General features: G+C 48.2%; 2 protein-coding genes across 2 annotated transcripts in view; one reads left to right on the top strand and one right to left on the bottom strand.

Annotated features, from left to right (window-relative positions):
• Positions 1 to 602: 602 nt before the first annotated feature.
• On the bottom strand, positions 603 to 5,516 carry Sa1 (stromal antigen). The gene is made up of 2 exons (XM_077682409.1): positions 4,663 to 5,516; positions 603 to 3,896 (listed from the first exon to the last, which is right to left on the bottom strand). The coding sequence occupies exons 1-2, from the start codon at positions 5,323 to 5,325 to the stop codon at positions 1,263 to 1,265; spliced, it is 3,297 nt and encodes a 1,098-aa protein (XP_077538535.1). The 5' UTR covers positions 5,326 to 5,516; the 3' UTR covers positions 603 to 1,262.
• Positions 5,517 to 5,662: 146 nt separating this feature from the next.
• The window catches only part of Ctps (CTP synthase), a 47,880-nt gene continuing 33,814 nt past the window's right edge, over positions 5,663 to 19,728 (top strand). Inside the window, exons 1-9 of the mRNA XM_077682410.1 lie at positions 5,663 to 5,821; positions 6,227 to 6,407; positions 6,492 to 6,661; positions 7,633 to 7,734; positions 7,795 to 7,911; positions 7,988 to 8,071; positions 11,590 to 11,769; positions 11,958 to 12,146; positions 17,095 to 17,183. Coding sequence (XP_077538536.1) covers positions 5,738 to 5,821; positions 6,227 to 6,407; positions 6,492 to 6,661; positions 7,633 to 7,734; positions 7,795 to 7,911; positions 7,988 to 8,071; positions 11,590 to 11,769; positions 11,958 to 12,146; positions 17,095 to 17,183 — 1,196 coding nt within the window. The 5' untranslated portion in view covers positions 5,663 to 5,737. The remainder of the gene's footprint in view (positions 5,822 to 6,226; positions 6,408 to 6,491; positions 6,662 to 7,632; positions 7,735 to 7,794; positions 7,912 to 7,987; positions 8,072 to 11,589; positions 11,770 to 11,957; positions 12,147 to 17,094; positions 17,184 to 19,728) is intronic.

A 19,728-nucleotide genomic window follows, 5' to 3' on the forward strand; every position in this document is an offset into this window, starting at 1 on the left:
TACCCGAGTAGGTTGCACAACCGCGTCATTACAGTAGTCACTGTTGCACTTTCGGTGCACAATATAACCGGATCCAATCAATATATCCGATATCATGGCACTGGAGCATTGTAATAAGCGGCTTATTTTACCATAGAAATACAAAAGTTGACGGTGCCATAGCTGTTCATCGTTATACCCGATATATTGCTATAAACAGTACCGTTAAAGTGGACTCAATGGTACTTCCGTCGTGCTTCCAGCAATAAAAGACACCAGCTTTACAATTCTGCACTACACCTCATTCTCGCTAATTTTTGTAGATGCTTTCACCATTCAACTGAGTTGGGATGACGTGTTGTCAAGGATGGAAGCAAGGCTATGCTACACTGACGTTGCCGCAGTCAACACCTGGAAGGAGCTCAATAGATTCAAGAGACAGAAAAAGCTACTGCTGTTCTTAGCAAGTATTATCACTAAATACCTTCTTCTGGCAACAGATCACTACAGTTGCGGTTAACTGCAGCCATTGGCTACTAAACATAAACAGGTCACAGTAAAAACTGCCGCCCAGCCCTGTTGTCTCATGCATGATGCATCAGAGCGGCAGAAAAACAAGTAACTGCAGCGAACGTGTACTTTTATTTATGAAAGGAATGTTGCATGCCACACAGGTAAAGACAGTATATAGCCAAGCAAGGGAACTTTACCTAATGCAAGACAACAATGCCTCTGTCAAAGGTCGCGTGACAAAAATGTGTTTTTTTTTGTGCTTGTATAGTAAGGTTACAAACTTCTGTTACTGAAGATACGGTAATAAAAATGATCAGAAATAACGTGATGAGTAAATGATCTATATTAAATTTTATCTGACAATATACTGTAAATAAGAACTGCTTATTGATGTACAGGGCCTTGCACAATAAAGGCGATCACACAGACACACACACACACACAAAAAAAAAAAAACGTTCATTTGGCGAGACTTTTCGGCTATTTGAACCCAAGCCTTACATTAACACGACATGTGCATACTTGTAATGTGTAAAGCGTATAAGAGCAGTCATGCTCCAGTCTGTCTGCAACGAGGCTAACTCTAATCGTGTGTACAAAGAGTGAAACACAAGAAGTTAAAAACAAAATGGACAATTATTTACTTGACGTCCTTGGATCTTTTCGCTTGCTGGGCTAGTCCTACCACCATGAGAAATCTGCAGCCAAGGAGCAAAAGAAAAGCATGGCGTAAGTGCGAGATTGCAATGTACAAGATGCCAGAGAGAGGCTCAGTGCCGGAACTCGGAGTCGGAGCCCCGGTCGGAGTCCTCCTCCTCGACGTGGTCGTCGTCCTCGCGCTGGCGCCTGCGCCCGCGGTACTGGCGCCCCGGGGCCCTCGCCACGGGCTGCTCGGCCTCGCCGTGCACCAGGCTGGTGCGGTAGAGCAGCAGAGGCTGCCAGTCGTCGGCGCGCGAGGCCGGCAGCTTGGCCTGCACGTGCCGGTCCAGGTACTGCAGGACAACCTTCTTGTCCTGCTTCATCAGCTTGTTGGTGAACTCGCACAGAAGCTCGAGGAAAGGAAGATTGGGCGGTGGCCCCAGGGGGTTCAGCGGGTTCTCGAAGGGCGTGCACGCGAAGACGATGCCCTCGCGGTGGAGGGCGGCCACCGAGTCCCGGTTCTTGACCTGGTCCAGGCCAAAGGACAGGGCGAACCGCTTGGCCAGTTCCTTGATGGCCGCGAAGCCCTCGTCCTGCCGGGAGATGTTCCCCAGCTGGTCTCGGTCGAGCGCGCTGAAGAGGGACGTCAGGGACTGCACCATGGTGCGGGCGCAGTTGACCTTGTTGATTTCGCGCGCTTTTCCCAGCGTGGCCTTGATGATGTCGCCGTAGTCGTTGTAGAACCGGACGTAGTGCTTGAAAACGTCTGATGCCTGACGCACGCTGATGACATTGTAGACGACAAGCTTGCAGAAGGAAGCCAGAAAGTTTCGACGCTTGTGGAGCTCCTCAATCTTGCGGTGTTCGTCCTGCTCGTCGTCTGCGGACGACTCGTCTTCTACAAAGACGTTGCTTTGGATGAAGTCGCCGAGGTTTGCTTGCAAGGAGCGATCGGGTTCGTAGACCAGGCCGCTGAACGGTTCACCTTCGCCGAGCAGCCGGCAAAAGATGATTAGCAGGTCACATATGGTGACGAAGGCTTCCTCCTGAAGTGCCCCAGTGCAGTGCCGGAGCATGTAGACCATGGTCTCCATGAACTCTCTAAGACGGTTCCGTAGAGCATGGATGTGCGACATCTGAATGTTGCCTTCGTCCAGGACTGCAAGGTCCCACATGATACCCGACGAACAGCAGGAAATGGCGTGCTTGACGCCTTCCAGAGAAAGGCTGCGCTCGCCAGCACCTTTGACCCAGAAGTCAAATATTCCTTCCCAGATGGTCCATGGGCCCAAGTTGTGGCAAATATAGAAGATTGACACTTTCTTAAGTGCCGACTGTACAGCGTAGATGTCGTCATCATCAGCATCTTCACCGGCCTCTGCATAAGCAGACAGGGCTTGCTTATATCGGCCGACAAGGGAATCGACTAAAGTGCCTCGTGACACGGCACAACGGGAGTGAACAGCCAGCTCCTCACTGCAGAGGGCTTCATAAGTCTTCGCACATGTCTCCAACACTTCTGTGTTGTCATGGCGTTCCACAATCTCCTGGATGAGCTTCAGAAGCGCGTCAAGCGACTTCTCCTGCCGGCTAGAAGTGTAAATCTCCAGGTCAAAATACTGCGGCAGCACCATGAGATTGGCAATTTTTTCCTGATCTGCAATGTATTTGCAAAGCAGACTAGGCAGTGCCTGAATGAAGTGCTCCGTCAGCTTGACGCGGTCGTCGGCTACCTGCTTCATTTCCTTGTTTGACATCTGCTTTCGGTTGGGGCCTCTCCCTACGGGCGGTTCGCCCGTGGCGGCCTGCTTGGTGCAGCAGACCATGATCTCGATAAGCGACGTCTCCTGCCGATCGTCCAGCTGCTCTTCCTCCGGCCCTGGCTCCTCCAGCAGCAGGTCAGTCATGCACTCCCAGTCTTTCATCATGGGGTTGCTGTCGATCAGGCTGTCCACCAGGTACGCCCCGTGCTCGTGCAGTTCGCTCTCGATGAAGAACTGCACCAGGTCACGGATGAGGGGCGTGTTGACCGAGCGCTTCTTGCCCCGTCGCGTGCGCAGACCCTGCACGGCCGCTTCGTCCGGCTGGAAGAGCCGCTCGTTGAGGAACTCCCCGGCTGCCTGAGCCACGGCTCGGTGCGAGCTGTACACCAACTCGTAGACGTGTTCGCAGTCCTTGTCCGTCAGGATCTCCCGGTGGAACTTGTGGATGCTGATGACCAGCTTGACGGCGTGGACAGCCACCTCGTACTCCTTGTCCAGGGTCATGGTCACTATGCGGTCCTTGAACTTGTTGGTGAAGAGCTCCATCTTGCTGGTGAGCTCTTCGGATGCGTACAGGGGAAGTAGCGCTTGCAGGCAGCGCAGCCGGACGTCCCCGACCTTGTCGTGCAGCGTCCAGCCCAGGTACTTGAGGTAGCTGTCGTCTAAGAAGTGTTGATGGAACTTCTTCATCCACTGACCAATCTCGAGCATGCAGATGGAGCGCACCTCGGGGAGGGTGTCCCGGTACCGATGGACAAATACACTCTTGAACATGTAGGTGAGCATGTTCTTGATCTCCTCCATGTTCTCTTCCAGGTCCTGCCGTTTGGTCATGAGCAGCTCAAGGCGCTCGGTGGCACGCTTGTCCTTGGTCTTCTGCCGCTCGGCCTCATACTGGCGCTGCGTGTTGTCCAGGTTGATGCTTAGGTTGAGGGCCACGTCAACAAGTGCCGTCATCAACTTCATTGCAGCCAACGTGGATGTATGCCGGAAAGCCCGAACCTGCATTGGAGCACGGCGACACTCAGTTGTGTGAAATGGTCAATTTGTCAGCTACAACCCAAGCACACAAGGTCTATTCTGTAGCGGGTTTCGGTACTAAGCAGATTAAAGGTGCTATAAAGACAAAATACAAAACAGGCTGCTCTGTACCGATAACAATAATACCGATCTTACCACAAACTTCAAACAAATAATGGAATTCAGGAAAACAGATGCAGCAGCGGCAGCTCACTAGCCACTTTCCGATTTCTCTATGACTTCACGGAATCTCGTTTGGGAGATTGGCGGCCACTGACCTAAGTCACCGCACAAAAACACAACTGGGCGATCGTACAGGGGCCTCCAGTTAACACGCAGAAAACTGTTTTTGGTGCTGGTCTATATTATGTCACTCCTGCCCATAACATGCCACTGTAGTGTGAAATTTAAAATTTCGATATTTCCTGCGTTTTCTCGATTGATAAACGTCACTCATGAATGAAATATACCAAAACCTAGTTCTTTCAAATTGAACAAATTTGTATTTGTCTTTATGGCACCTTGGCGCACAGAAAAACAGTCATGGAAGACAACCAAACATGCTGGCAAGATCGCTCTCCTGTCTATGAAACACTGTTATGTAGGTACTTTTATGCATGCTGCTACAGAATATGCAAGAAATGTGGTCCTACACAGGAAAAAAACACAGCATATTTCAGCAGAACTTTAAAAACTGCAAAATGCGCCAGCAGTTTAAACAATTGGCTAGCTGATATGACCTGTTTACCTGCGAGTCGGACAGACCGGTGAGTATCGAGATGACGTTGTCCATCAAGAACTGGTCGTAGATAATACTGTACTGGCACTGGCGCACCAGGACTTGCACGAATTCGCAGAAACTTTGCCGGAATTTCTTCCACTGGGGACCGCTCATGATGAGCGGGTAATCGCCGCTGTCTTCATCGAACTCCTCCGTCATTTTCCGGATGATTTGGTTGTGCTCCATAGTGGCCTGCATTTGTGGTGTGATTCGGCCCTTGCATCCGGAGCAGTGGAAAAAGAAAGTCATAAGATCCAGAAGTGCGGCATCTCTGTCTTGCTTGTAGGACTCGATCCAGTCGTCGATAACAGCGGTAAGCGAATGACGGCCTTGCCGGACCACATCGTACAGAGTTCCGGGGTCTTCACTGGTGATGCTTTCGGATATGTTGCGCCTTGCTCCACGGCCCCTGCCTCCGCCTCGCCCACGGCCTCTTCCGCGACCACCTTCTCCTACCCGACGTCGCTTTCCCCGAGACCTGGCGCCGTACTCAGTTTCTGGTGAGTTGTCGTTTGAATCGTTGAGCCCGTCATCCAGCTCGGAAAAGAAATCGTCTGGGTCGAGACCCGGGTGGCCATCGTCGTCCTGCCGGCTGCGTTTTCGTCCAGCAATGGCGTTTCGGAGGATCATATCCGCCGATTTTGGCTGCCTTACTTCTTACAGCAGCAGTCTACCGCCTTCTTCACCGCCACTTCGAAGTACCAAGAAGTGTGTGGTACATAAACACACGGCTACAAAATTTGAGCGCGAAGATACGCGAACAGGAACAGCCGCCATTAAACGTTTCTAGCGTCTTGATTGGGTGCTTGATGATGACTTGAGTAGCCTTCTGGACAGGCGTCCCAAATTTCGCGTAAGATTGATATTAAATTATGCAGCTAAATTTAAATTTCTCTGTAACAAATAAATTATACATAAATGTATTGTGGCAATTGTGAAAAAAATTGCGCCACTTTGCGCCCTGGCGGCGGCAGTGGGAAGCGATATTGGTGGGAAGGATGGCGAGGAGGCCGAAAAGCGGGCCTGAGCGAGCATCAAATGAATGACGCGCGCTCTGCGACTCGCAGTGAGCTTGCGGTCACGTTTGACTTCAGTGGCCATACATAAGACCCCAGCGAGCCCGAACGTAAGTAAAGTCGCTGCTCCGACGCGACATTTACCTTTCATGCTACGCACTGAAGCAACTTGGCGGGTAAATAGGGGGCCATCGCAAGCGAATTGGCGGCTAGCGAGAAAAAGCAGGCTTTTCCTCGCAAATGCGCACATCTCCTTCGTCTGTCAGTTGTTGCTGATGGAAATCACAAAGATCCTGCTTAGTGGAGCCGTAAACATACGGAGATGACGGTTTGCCTGTGTTGCGTGTGTGTTTAGGATAGAGAGCTTTTAACTGAACGTTGCCAACAGCCACGTGCTTCTAGTGGTAGTGGAGACAGACAAGCGCTCGTTGCAGCTTTCGTGCCGGTTCTGAACGAAAGACATGCGTGCGCTTGTTCCTTTGTGCGAGTGAAAGTAATGCCAGTCCCATTTCCAGCCCTCTGTTCCCGTGATGAAGTACATTCTGGTCACCGGTGGTGTCATTAGTGGCATTGGCAAAGGCGTGATAGCCAGCAGCGTGGGAACCATCCTCAAGTCATGCGGTCTCCAGGTCACATCCATCAAGATCGATCCGTATATAAACATCGACGCTGGAACGTTCTCGCCGTACGAACATGGTTTGTGAAACCTCAACTCCCCTGTCTACTTCTCAGCCGCCGAGTTGCGCAACAGCCGGTTTTTTTATTTTTATTGATTTATAGGTGAAGTGTACGTTCTTGACGACGGCGGAGAAGTCGATCTTGACCTGGGAAATTATGAGCGCTTTCTGGACATCACGCTACACAAGGACAACAACATCACTACTGGCAAAATCTACCAACATGTCATCAACAAGGAGCGAAAAGGGGACTACCTCGGAAAGACGGTGCAGGTAATAATGTTTTCGAGACTGCGCATTTGACGTGCCGAACCTTTGTGGCCTAGTATTCATGCTGTTACTTGAGGAGGTTACTTGAAAACTAGTGATTTTAATGTTATCAACGAAGCAATGGAAAAATCTGTATAACAAACCCCTGTACATTATTAAAAAATAAATAAAAACCTTGATGCTGTGGAAACCGCAGCTGCGGTGCCAGGGAGTTTAGGAGACTTAGCCAGGACTGTTGGAATATGTATACAAGAAATGTACGGGCATCATAATCCATCAGGAAAACAGCTTGCAAAAGGCACCAGTCAAGGAGACACGGTCTGTCAAGAATTATTAACAGCCAGTCTGAAGGGCATATTTAGGACGATTGATTGAAAGATGAAGAGATACGAGTGAATAGGAAATACTTTAGTTCTTCTGGCAATGTCTTGTTAAATTTGTCCTGAGAAAGCTTGCAAAGAATTTTTCAGTAGCACCTCCAGAAATCAGTCGTAGGTTTAAGGGTAAATGTGAATGAACTTAAAGCAATGCTAAACATCCAAGTGGTGATGCAACCCTTCTGCCTAGGTAACAGAATATGAGAAAACGTGCATAAAGCATGACCGTGTTTACTTGGGCCAAATTATTGGTAATGATTGAAGCTAAGAGGAAGAAGACAGGCATAGAATGTGATGTAGTACATCTGAGACGCACTTTTGGCACTGCGTAGACTGGTAAGCTGGCACAAAAAATTTGGAGGTCACATCTACATTTAGCTCCTCAAAACTGAGAGGCAAAGATGCAGCAGCTCCTTTGCAAAGGAGATGCTGCATTCACCATCTATGCTTTCCAGTCGCTGTAGGTGATATGAGTGTGTGAGACCACCAGCAACAATTTTACATGCCAATGCACATAAAAAAGAATCAGCGCTGAACGACAGTAAGAGAAAGAACCCCATTGCTAATGAGTGTGCTGAAATTGCGTACCTTTTCCAGGTGGTCCCCCACATCACTGATGCAATTCAAGAATGGGTACAGAGGGTTGCGCTTATTCCAGTCAACGACTCCAACCAAACCCCTGAAGTGTGCATTATTGAGGTGAGCTCATTCTTCTCTGTCAGTTGTACTCGAGTGCTGATTGAACTGCCTTCCTTGCAGCTGGGGGGCACAATAGGCGACATTGAAGGGATGCCCTTTGTTGAAGCCTTTCGCCAGTTCCAGTTTCGGGTCAAGAGGGAGAATTTTTGCTGCGTTCACGTCAGCTTGGTGCCTCAGGTATGCCGGCCCTTTCTTGACGCTCTCCCTTCGTAAACTGCATGCTCGATGTCTTCAAAGTGACGATTCTGTGCAGCCCAAAAGCACAGGCGAGCACAAGACAAAGCCAACTCAAGCCAGTGTTCGTGAGCTGCGTGGCTTGGGCCTCTCTCCAGATTTGGTAAGCCACCGGTCATGATAGCTCTTACATCTTCATTTGATTTTTTCTTTTTATTTAAACCAAGATGTGCCCGCTATATGTACAGAGGCAACTATTTATAGCTAAAGCAAGAAGACGTTTACATTCTCTATTTGAATGTACCAGACTCGATGCACGCAGAAACCAGATAACTTAGCGGAGATTATTGAAGAAAAATGAATTTTTTTGCGCCTTATGTTCGTAATGCACTCACCTGAGCTATGGATGAACACATTAAAGTTTTTTGTGTAGTAAAAAAAACCCCAGAAAATTGCTGTATCATCTGTTAATGAGTGCAGGGAGTTGAATAAGTGTTCATGCCAAATATATTTGGATTGTGTTTTACTCTGCAATGGTGTAGCACAAAACAAGTCCAGAGACCCCATTCTGTCCACCACTTTTGTTAGGTATTGGATCTCTGCAGGAATCAGAAGGGCATGGGGAGCGCTGGCTTGGTTCTCATTAATATGTTGTGCTTGCTAACCACAAATTCGAAAGTGTTTGGTCCATACAAAGGGCACCATATACCCCTAAGCACCAGGTGGTAATATGTACGAATGGCAGTCAGTAGTAATGGGATAAATGTGTTATCACAAATATGTAGCGGCGAAATTTCTCGTACAAATATGCTTTACATTCTGTAATTTCAACAGCATTGCATGAGTGAACAGAAGTTTTGCAAAATCAAGACTTGGGCAATCAGTAGTGGACCTAAATAATGCATAGGTCACACACGCATGCGCAGAACATGAAAGCAAGTTTTGAAGATTGCGTGAAAGTGCAGTGGAGACTTCTTAATAACTGAGGCCAGGCAGTAGCCTAGAGGTGCTTGGTTTTGGCAAATAGGCTTCCTGGCAGCACAAGTTGTCCTGTTTGGAAGCGTTTACTTGCCCTCGTTAAAGGGACCATGCAAAGAAAAAAAAAACAGGTCTGGTTCATTTGAAGGATTGCCTCGTTAGAATCATGCTGACACCACTTTTAATGCACCCTTCGCTCAAATAAGCTATATAATTCGGGAACAAAGGGAATGGCCATGCGACCCACTATCTCATTTCCCGCAACAGAACCTATGATGCCATACCAGCCAGCTCTGCGATTGGTGGAGGCCGGCAAACGCAAGCTAGGCAGGGTTTATAAGCTTGCAGAACGAGCTACAGTTGAACGTGGATGTAAAGAAGTTGACAAAAGTTCTCAATTTTTTGTTGCATCCATGCTTTCGTTACATGCAGGTTTCGAGTTGAGACTCGGGGGAATGAAGCAGAAATGAAGCTAAACACCAGTGCTAGACATCAGTGAAGGTTACTTCACCCTTCATGAATTTATTTCACAGCAAAAAACGGCGGGAGTTTAGGCCTTCTGCTTTCGCACGGCTTAGACACTACACGGCGCTCCAAAGAAGCGTGGTCACTTACCCCCGTGTTAACAAACGTAGCTTGTGTATCACTTTTGCCTTGACAATTTTCGGAGCATTAACTCATTACAAGAGCCAAACTGATGCTGAAAGGGTGCCTCTTTGCGAGCTTGATGCTCTTTCCCGCACTAAAGATTGTTGAAGGGGTGCTAGCTGGGATACTATACAAGGCGACAACATTCTTCTTTCTCACTAGTGGAGACGGCATTTAAAATTGTGCGCTTTTCTTTAAAAGAAACAGCTCTTCCTTTCGTAGCGGCAGCACTCATCCGCGACAAATGGATACCAAAGGTATAAGTGTAGAGGCGCGACTACATGCGCCGGCAGGACGGCCTAGCACCTCAACTTAAGGGGGGAGACTGGTCTTAAAACAAGTTATTTAATTTTCCAGTAAACTTTGTGAAACTTGCCAGTCTTGCTATTTTTTCTCCACTGATTTCAAATATGCCACTATTTTTGCAGTAGGTCAATTAGTACCTGAGATAATTAGAGATAATTAACCATTTTTGCCCAAACAATAGACAAAATAGTGTTAGCTGCAAAACTGTAATCTTCATATTTTCCAATACTATGAACCCTGGGGAATGCAATATAGGAAGCAGTTTTCTGATGCACCACTGGGAACTCATTTTACAGCTCATTAAACCTTGGTGGCACCAGTGGCAAAGAACCATTTCGATTGCCTGTTTCAAACACCAAAGTTTAATGAGCTGTAAAATTAGTTCCAAGTGGTGCATCAGAAAACTGCTTCCTATATTGCATTCACCAAGGTTCATAGTATTGGAAAATATGAAGATTACAGTTTTGCAGCTAACACTGTTTTGTCTATTGTTTGGGCAAAAATGGTTAATTATCTCTAATTATCTCGGGAACTAATTGACCTACTGCAAAAATAGTGGCATATTTGAAATCAGTGGACAAAAAATAGCAAGACTGGCAAGTTTCACAAAGTTTACTTGAAAATTAAAAGAAGTTGTTTTAAGACCAGTCTCCCCCCTTAAGTCTGGAACCAAAACCTCACTCACACGTGAAAGCCCACGGTAGTTTGTGATGCGGGCGAAAAAAAGGACGTGAAGGGTAGATACTTTTGCTAGCTGGGGCGGTGTCACGCTACACATGCAAAACCAGAAGTGACTGCTACCTTAGCCACGGTACAGTGCTAGCCCTCTGTTCACCACCACCACCATCATCATCATCATGACGATTAATTTCTGTTAGCTGATTTCAGACGTTTCCATTACTGCTGGCTCCTTGTGGTAGTGCTAGTATTCGGTAAATTAGTTAAGTTCTGCAGTCGATTTTTGAGTAAAAGTGCAAGAAACAATGACTGATCAGGTCGCCGACTTCGTTACATCCAGGTTAGCCCGCTGCGACGTTTCGTTGCATAGAGGTCAAACACATGGGCTTCAATGGGTGTGGAGATTGGGAATTGAAAAACTTCATTAAATCCAGAAATTCGCTGCATAGAGGTTTGTCACATCCAGGTTTAACTGTATTTTCACCTAAGTGTAATGCATATTCATTTTATAGCAGTAAGAATGCTGGGGTTAACAATGGAAGTTATGAAAGTACACGTAAACGTAGAAGTACTAGTGCGTGCTGCTGTTGGTACTGCACGCACTAATGCTAGCTGGACGGCAGTGCGACACTTTGGGGTTGTCTCAGGCGACACTGGCCGATTGGTGTATACGTTCCAGAGATCGCTGCAGAGTAAGCGACGTATTAACGTTCGCTTAATGATCTGTCTTGGTTACGTCATTGCAGATGTCACAAAACACATGATCTGGCAGGAGAATCAAAATTTTAACTTCCAATCCATTAATTTCTCAGTGAATAAAGCATCGTTTGGTGCCGGAGAAGTTCTGCGGGCTCTATTTTTTCTGCGTTAAGGTTCTGCTTAGCAAGATCTCACAGTTCTCGGTTGTGATTTCATTGAAATCAATTTGCAAAGGGAGGGCTCTGTGTGTAGCATTCAAGTTTTTTCTTCCAAGAAGTGTATGGTTGTCATGCAGAGCGAGTTTTATTAGTGATTGCGTCCGGTCAACTGGGTGGGGACTGAGTGCGCTGGCCTCGCTGGCCCTGTTTGCAGATCGTGTGCCGGAGCGAGAACGAGATCACCAAGGCTGTGAAGGACAAGATCTCCAACTTCTGCCACGTGGAGCCCCGACAGGTGCTGTGCATGCACGACGTGCCCAGCATCTACCACGTGCCCATCTTCATGGAGGAGCAGGGCATCGTCGAGCTCTTTGCCGAGCGCCTGCACCTGCAGGTGAGTCGTCGTCTTCCCACCTAAGGTGGCTCCGAGAGCTGGTTTTCACATTTTCCCCCGTTCGACCAAAGTTTATAAGGATCGGGGTGATTTCCTCAGAGAAATCTATTAACAAAAACAGGGAAGCATGCCAGGCCCGTACAAATTGCCCTACCAAGGAGGGTTGTTGGGAACAATCGTTGCCTCAGGTGCCGGCCCCGAGGCCCCGCCGGCTGATGTACAAGTGGCGCGACCTGGCTGTGAAGACGGAGCGCCTCACCCGGGAGGTGACCATTGCCCTGGTGGGCAAGTACATCAAGCTGCAGGACGCCTACTCGTCCGTCATCAAGGCCCTCCAGCACTCCGCCCTCGCCTGCAACCACAAGCTCAAGATCATGGTGGGTGGGCATCCTTCCCGCCTGTATACGAAGTTCCCGGGGCAGAGATGAATGTGTCCGGAACAGCATGTGTCGGCAAATGTTTCGTCTCGTGCAAGGACTGAGGCAATTTTGAAGACTAGGAAGCTTAGCGTAGTGAACCACATGGCGATTGAAACTTATTTTTATGCAGGTGCTGAGAGAAGCGCTCCTTTTCAGGTTTGCATCCACGTTGCTCGAACGCGAAAACGGAGAGATTTCAGTTCAACTTGTGGTTCTTCTAAATTATGCTTACCTAAAGGTTTTCCTTTGTTCCTGAGTGTGTAAAAGTGCTTGAAACGTTGTTTTGGAGGAGGTGCGTGATGAAGAGCTGCTCTAAATTAACCAGTGTGATAATACAGTTGAACCCCGTTATAAGAAGCCAGTACCGGGGAGCAATTTCTGTCTCTTATATGAGAGGTAGGGAATCATGTTTTCATAGGTAGGGAATCAAGTAGGGAACCATGTTTTCACTAACTGATCAACCCATAGTTCAAGTGGGCACCGTACGACTAAAATAAACTCAAAAGAACATCACAGCATATTGCAAAAGGTTTATTCTAATTCATTTTTTACCCCCAGAGTTTATGAAATAGTTCTGAATCTGCTTTATGACTGTATTTACACTGTTTTTGACAACAGCTTCTATAAGCTTCCTCATCTTTAACTGTTTGCGGAAGATGAAGAATTGTAGATGTCAAGTTCACAAGCCTGGTGAACAGTCAGAGTGCACAGCTTCTTCCACTGTGTGCTCTGACTATCCATCATGCCTGCAGGACTCAACATCTGTGATGCTGCTTGATCGGGAGCTAAGCGATTGGGAGAGCCCAGTGTGCACTCCCGGTATTCCTGATTCCTGGCTTGCGCACAAGCCCACATGCACATTCACACTCATACGCGTGTCTGTAAGCCTTAAAGGGACACTGAAGTGAATTTGTCAAGCTCCCGTTTTTGCTTGCACTGCATAGACTGGCTCAAATGAGCACACTTTTCATTGTTTATCCGGTTGACAAGTCGGTAATTATTTTACAAAGCGCGAAATAAGAAAAACTACCATGCGCGGTTTGCGGCGGCCGCACCAACTAAAGGTTGTGACGACGGTAGGAGACGCACCGCGATTGGACGATTTCCAAGGTTAGAATTAAAAAAAATTTCGGTTTCGGTTCTGTAAAACAACATGCTTGACATCCGACGGCATTGTTAGATGGGCATTCTCGATATCTCAGTAATCGTCGTATCGCACTTCTGCCATGTTGTTGGCTGTAAAATGCATAAGATAAGCCTCCCAGGACGGCTTGGAATCATAGCAATCCCTTGCTGAGGCCTACGCAGTGGATGAACGCCCTCCGCAGCCCCGCAGATGCTTAAATGCCATGTGCTTTTCCCCGATAATGGAGCTTGCCTCACTCATGCCTGTATCGTAAAAAGTGTGTTAGCACCAGGCCAAGGGTCTGTTGATTCTGGCCTGTGCCCACTCCCCGCAAGCAGTCGTTGCTTATGGCAACAGCACGCCAACGAGAACTCGCTAGCGCGCGAGTGTCAGCCTGCGCACGTTCTGTGAACTAGTTCATGGAGCAGTGAATGTTACGGCCAAAAAAAGATGAAGTCAGTATAGAAAACATCGGTCGAAAATGAAAAAGTCAACTTGTAAAAAAAAAAAAAAAGGACGTACCCCCGGGGATTCGAACTCGTGACTTGCAAAACACTTGCAATAACATACTTAGCGCTCCAGACCACTCGGCCACGGGCGAGCGCTGCTTACTTTGGAAATATAAGGTATATAATGTATAACCAGTTAACACTTTTATTTAGTTTTAGCATTTTAAGCAGCTTAGGTGACTATTTGTTGTATTGTGCTCGTGCAGTAAGCGTCCCACAAGTTTTCACAATATCTCACGTTTAGCAATTGCATTTCTTAGACGGAAAAGCGTTTGCAGATGCGTAGTCGTGCTGCTGACCGCTGTGCTTGTTCGCTGAGCGCAAAAAAGTGCTTCCCGCACCCTAGTTTTACGCTGTATGGTAAAAGTATCTGTTGATTTTATTTCCTTAGTACCTATAGTGACTTCACTGACTCTTCTCCCACCTTCAAGAGGCTTTATATCTGCCTACTGGCGTACCAGTCAGCGAACCGTCACATGTGCGCTTGTGCAACGCTTGTGTGAAGCGACCTTGACACTGGAACTAGATACAATGTGCAAACTAACGAAGTAAAGAAAGGCACATTCTTCCATTCACAGACGTGTCCTGGCTTCGTTTCAACTGAGCGAACGAATTGCGACGACCCGTCAGCGGCCGGCGGACGAAACGCTGGGCCAACTGACTCTGTCGGAAGGCAGGCGAGCCGTGCAGTAGCTCAGCCAATTGCCAGCTCCTCTCCTCCTGACGTCACACGAAAACGTCACAGAAAATGGGCTAGGGTGCAGAGAGGAGGACAGCATTTTCGAATTGATTTTTCTACTAAATAAATTCGCGTAAACGCGGTCAGAGTGGTCGAAACGGGGCCTAGGGACTCCGGACTACAATTTGCGCTCGTAATCCCGCAATGTTTACAAATCACTTCAGTGCCCTTTAACCACTTCTGTACGTCGCATTTCTATTAGCAGGGGTTCTCGTCGTCGTTTCATAGCTGACTGAACCTCTGTGTGCTGGCTGAAGTTATAATAAGCAGAGATTGCGGGTGTCTGTCCCCTTCGATTCCACAACTGCAGTTAGTGACTGGTGGCACCACATCTAAAGTTACAATGTCTGTGAAGGAAAGTTTGACATCCACCTAAAGCAGCCATACGGCTACAAAGGAAAGCTATACAGCTTTCTCAGAAACTTCGTAGTTAAAGAAAAATTCGTCTTTGTCCAGGATTCGAACCCGGGACCACCGCTTAACCGGAGCAGTCGCTCTACCAACTGAGCTAACCAGGAGGCTAGTAGTTTGTAGCACGAGAGCTAATTGATCAACAACTTGAAGTGTAGGACATCTAATCCACGATAACATCTAATCCACGATAGTATCAATGGGTGCAGGCAAAGGCACGAGAGTTTACTAATGAGTCCCTGGTGAGGGACACGGTCGAAAGCTTTGGAAAAGTCAATAAAGATGACATCTGTTTGAAAAGAAGAATCTAGATTAAAGGTGTTGTGCCACCAAATTTTAACTCTGTAAAAAGCCTGCTGTAGGCTTCCTCTGCATGCAACGACCCTCAACACGAAGTGCTGGGTACAGCAAGCGCTTAATATATATTTTAATTCGCTTCTAAAAATGACCTAAATGCTCTTCTGGAAATCGGGACCCATCGCTAGCGCCACTAACCATGACGTCAGTGAATTGCCAGCATAACAAAGTTTGTGACCTCATACAACGTTAGCGACTCGAGCGACGTCAACGTGAACTCCAGTTACCACAGTTTGTTTGGTCGCTTGGTCGTATCAGGCACACTATGCCGATACGACGGCGACGCCGACGCGACGCCGACGAGTCGCGAAACCATCAGCCAACTGCCGAATTGCCAGACCGCGTTGTCACACTACGCCGACGGCGCACAAACACGTTGGCCGATGGAAAGTCGTCGTAGTGTGACTGACTCACCTACCGAAGACACCAACAAAACCGGTCGCCTGACTGGTCGCCCGACGCGTCGTCAGGAATCGACCGAGAAGCGAAAACTGCGCCCCGACAACATTCGTGCCGCAATGAACGCGGCTCTATTTTGTTAGTTTCTAGAGTGTAATAAACTCAGTAAGTTCCATGAAGCCCATACAACTCAACACTAGCGCTAATGCGATCCGTATTTTGGCGTTCGACGCTTCGGCTGTGCTCTTCGGAGACGCCGCTACCTCGGAATGCGTGTGCGATCGGCTCGCCTGTAGAAAATATAAGGTCAATTTCGTGCAGAAGAAGAGTTACGTAGGGTAATTTGGGTAATAAGAGATCAGTATCGGCAAAGGTTTTTAACGTTAAACGTAAAACCAAAGTACGGCAAGCACTATCCCTTCAGTGCAAAATCGCAGTTGCAGCCGGGCACACTTATTTCTTCGAGCGCTTTCGCAAAAGAGCAGAGTTGATGGCGATAAGCTGTTGCGGGGGCTTCGTGGAACCTTGCTGCGCAAGTGCTATTTAAGAAATTTGAGTTTACAAGTCAGGAATTCCGTAAACTAGCTAGTAAACACCGACGTACGACTCCAAGGATGGGCCTCCATCTAGTATACCGGCTATATCGCGGTGTGAAACAATTTGTTTGGTGGCTCAGTGGTCTCGCGCGTTGCGCCCACCCGATCAACGTTGCGGGTTCGATTCGCGGCGGGGGCAACTTTTTTTTTTTTTTTTTTCTAGCGTTTTTTTTTTTTTTAGCATTTTGATGGTTTGCATATCCATGGTTTTCATTTGTCTGCATCCGAGGATGCAGGCAAAGAATCCGTGTTGGAGCTGTGGCGGCTTGATGTGACGAGTCGGCGTGTTTACTTCCGTGGTGAAGCACGTATGTGGGGGAGCAGACGCCGCAGTAAAGTCGCAACGTACCGCAGCGCCGCATGGTAGACACACGTTGCAGAGCGTCCTCGCAACACTGTGACGTCACTGCTTGAATCGGCGCCCAGAAACCGAAACCGAATCCTGTTCACATGAATCGTGTGATAATAAATTTTTTACTCAGAATAGGTGCATGTGAGAGTATGTATCATGCTTTCTAACGAAATATAAAACGTTTGCAACAAAGAATGCACAAGCAACAAATTTGGTGGCACACCTTTAAGGCTAAGATCTGTAGTAAGCTGGAAAAGCTGGGTTTCACATGAAAAACCCCAGCGGAACTAGGAAGCCAGTGCCTGAGCGCGTGCACTCCACGCGTTAACTGGCATCAAGTGTGTCCGCCTCCAACCCTGCCCTAATGTGCTGTCTCAGGGGTGTTATTTCTTTCTGCACCCACGTTCTTCTCCCCAGTATATAGATGCGGAAGAGCTGGAGCCTGCCATGAAGACGGACCACCCAGTCAAGTTCCATGCGGCCTGGCAGAACCTCTGCACTGCAGAGTAAGTGGTCCTTTCAACGGCAGAGCGCACATTTGGGAGCTTCGGGCCCAGAGATCTGCAGAGAGGGAGAAATGTGGGAGGAAGGAAGATTGCAAGGAAGCTTCATAAACGATTACACTGTAGCCAAAGCAAGCAGCACGTAGGACTAAGAAAAGGGGGAACACTGCACGGGCGCTGATTTCACGCAGTGCATTTCTACTGAGTACTTGTAGTTGTCAACCGTCCCTTGCATCGTACTGTTACCAAATAAGCGTGTAAAGTAACTGGGCCGATTGTATAAAGCAATTCGCTCCATCCCACTGACCTGGTCCATGACCAGGGGTGCAACAGCTGCTCCAATTGTGCCATTTTGATACAATTTTCTATTTGTGAGCCAAGCTGTGCCGAAGCCATAAAATTCATTCAGATTGCGCCACGCTGTGCCAGAACACCTGACTGAGCGTAAAACTTTTGTTTGGCTAACTTCAGCGGAGAATAAACGGCACATTGACGTCGTCCAATCCATCCGGTCGGGCCAGGAGTCGTGCAGACAGCCCTTCATGCGCAGTCCATAATGCCTGTTCTAGCTCACTCACTACAAAGCGTATAAACGGACTTCAGCGCAGACAAGTGCTTGATGTGCTACCAATCCAGTAAAAAATTTGCCGTTTGGACATGGTCATTGTGCTGTGTGGTGGAAGCACTGCCCAACCCACAGCCCCTTTTGTAGTAGCAGAGCTCACTTGCATGCAATGTCATTAGTACGAACCCGTTTTCAGCATACTATTGGCTAAAATGCAGACTGGTCGACTAATGATTTTGACTTCGGCGCGAGTGCAGTGACCCCTGTAGTGTTAAAGGCCAACTGCGATGAAAATTTACCTGCCCCAAATTCTGTTTCAACGTGTGGTATATACCACTAAAGTCTCTTGTGAACTAATTTTAAGCTCCACACACGCGCAGTATTTTTATTAAAACAGTTTGAAAACATGCCACTTCAGCCAATGGAGCACCTAGCGGAGCGTCGCCACTACTGGTCGCCACTGCGGCGAACTTCCGGATGTGACGTTCCAGTCAGGACCCCCGAGCGGCCGTTGCCTCTCATCAGTAACCCTTTTACGCGTGGTCTTACGCGAGTGAGCAGTGTAATTTGTGCATCTTGCATGAGTAATTGCTTTTACACGTTTCCGTAATGCGAGCAGCTAAAGAAGCGCTGGGTTTCCGAGACATAAAGAGCAAATTTGAAGAGTGCCGGGGCCGGTCGACGCGGGCAATACACCGTCGGCGAGCGAGTACGGCAGTAGCATAACGGCTGATTTCGTGGTCGCGACGGCGACAGCAGGCTTTTGGTCGACTCGACGAGCACGCGAGACATGTGTACGGCCTACGCGAGGCAATACGCTGTTGGCACGGCTGGTTGGTAGGGTTGCCACCTTTCCCCGAAAAAAAAAAAAACGGCAGTTCAGATTGGGGGGGGGGGGGGGGGGGGGGGAGTAGAAGGTTGAGTTTGTGTTGAAAAAAAGACACCATTTTTTTTATTGACATGCAATGCCATTTCTTGTAGATACAGAGAAAGCAGCATAACGTTTGCACTGAAGGCGATTGAAGTTTTGGCTATTGCTCTGCATGTGCTGCACTGAAGAGTAACTGCACTTGCTTGCGGCATTCCGTTGTGCTGTTCCTCCCTTTGGTCCCCTTCCATCTCGGGAATCATGCTCGGCCGCGCATTTCATCTGCTCGCGTTTCTTTGCACAGCTGTCGACACATATTGGTTGTTGTAGTACATGTATTTACGCTTACAAAAGGCCAAAAATGAATAACTGCGGCACGATAGCCAAACAACCGGCCAATGTCGGCCGTTTTTAGGTACAAACCGGCAACCGGCCTGCTGTCTAAAAAACCGGTGGGGCCGGTCCAAAACCGGTCAGGTGGCAACTCTACTGGTCGGTGCGTCGGCGTGCGAACGACTACGGCAGCTGTGAGGTGCACTGCAAGCGTGCGATCGGGCGTCTCTACGAGTGGGCAATACGCAGAACGGCCGACGCGAGACCATACGCTGTTGTGGTGCCGGTCGGGGTGCGAATGAGTACGGCAGGTAGCTGTGCGCCCCCCGCACGATCGCGGCCGGTCGACTCTTCGAGAGCGTGAGTGGCGTGAGTACGGCTGACGTGAGGCGATACCCTATTGTCACTGTTATCACACCGGTCAGATTGCGACAGAATTTCAGCATGCGGCGCACTGCTCGGAATTGATTCATTCAAACAATATTATGCGACATTTCGCTCACCGGTTAGAAAAAATTTATATAAATAGGGGGGAGGGGAGCACATTTGGCAGCACTGAGTCGCAGGAAAGGTCTGCAGTGCTTTCGTCGCTGCATGGCATCATTATCTAAAGACTTGGCGTGGGAACCCTGCTAACAGGAACAAAACTGCCTGCGTAAACAAAAATAACAAAATTCTGGATTTGAACTTCGATAACATATGCGCTAACACCGAACTTTACATGCTAGCCGGCATGTTTCGATGCTTGCCTCCCGCGGTAGCTTTTTTTCTTCTCTCACATA

This window comes from Haemaphysalis longicornis, unplaced genomic scaffold (genome assembly GCF_048455015.1).
Source record: "Haemaphysalis longicornis isolate Haplotype H1 unplaced genomic scaffold, Haemaphysalis longicornis Haplotype H1 scaffold_9, whole genome shotgun sequence".
Classification (NCBI taxonomy): Eukaryota; Metazoa; Arthropoda; class Arachnida; order Ixodida; family Ixodidae; genus Haemaphysalis; species Haemaphysalis longicornis.

Bases quoted from the DNA above. Each gene is read 5' to 3' on its own strand.
- Sa1 (XM_077682409.1), bottom strand. From the start codon at position 5,325: ATGATCCTCCGAAACGCCATTGCTGGACGAAAACGCAGCCGGCAGGAC. The intron at 3,897-4,662 runs GTAAACAGGTCA...GCTCCAATGCAG, and splicing joins CCGGTCTGTCCGACTCGCAG to GTTCGGGCTTTCCGGCATAC.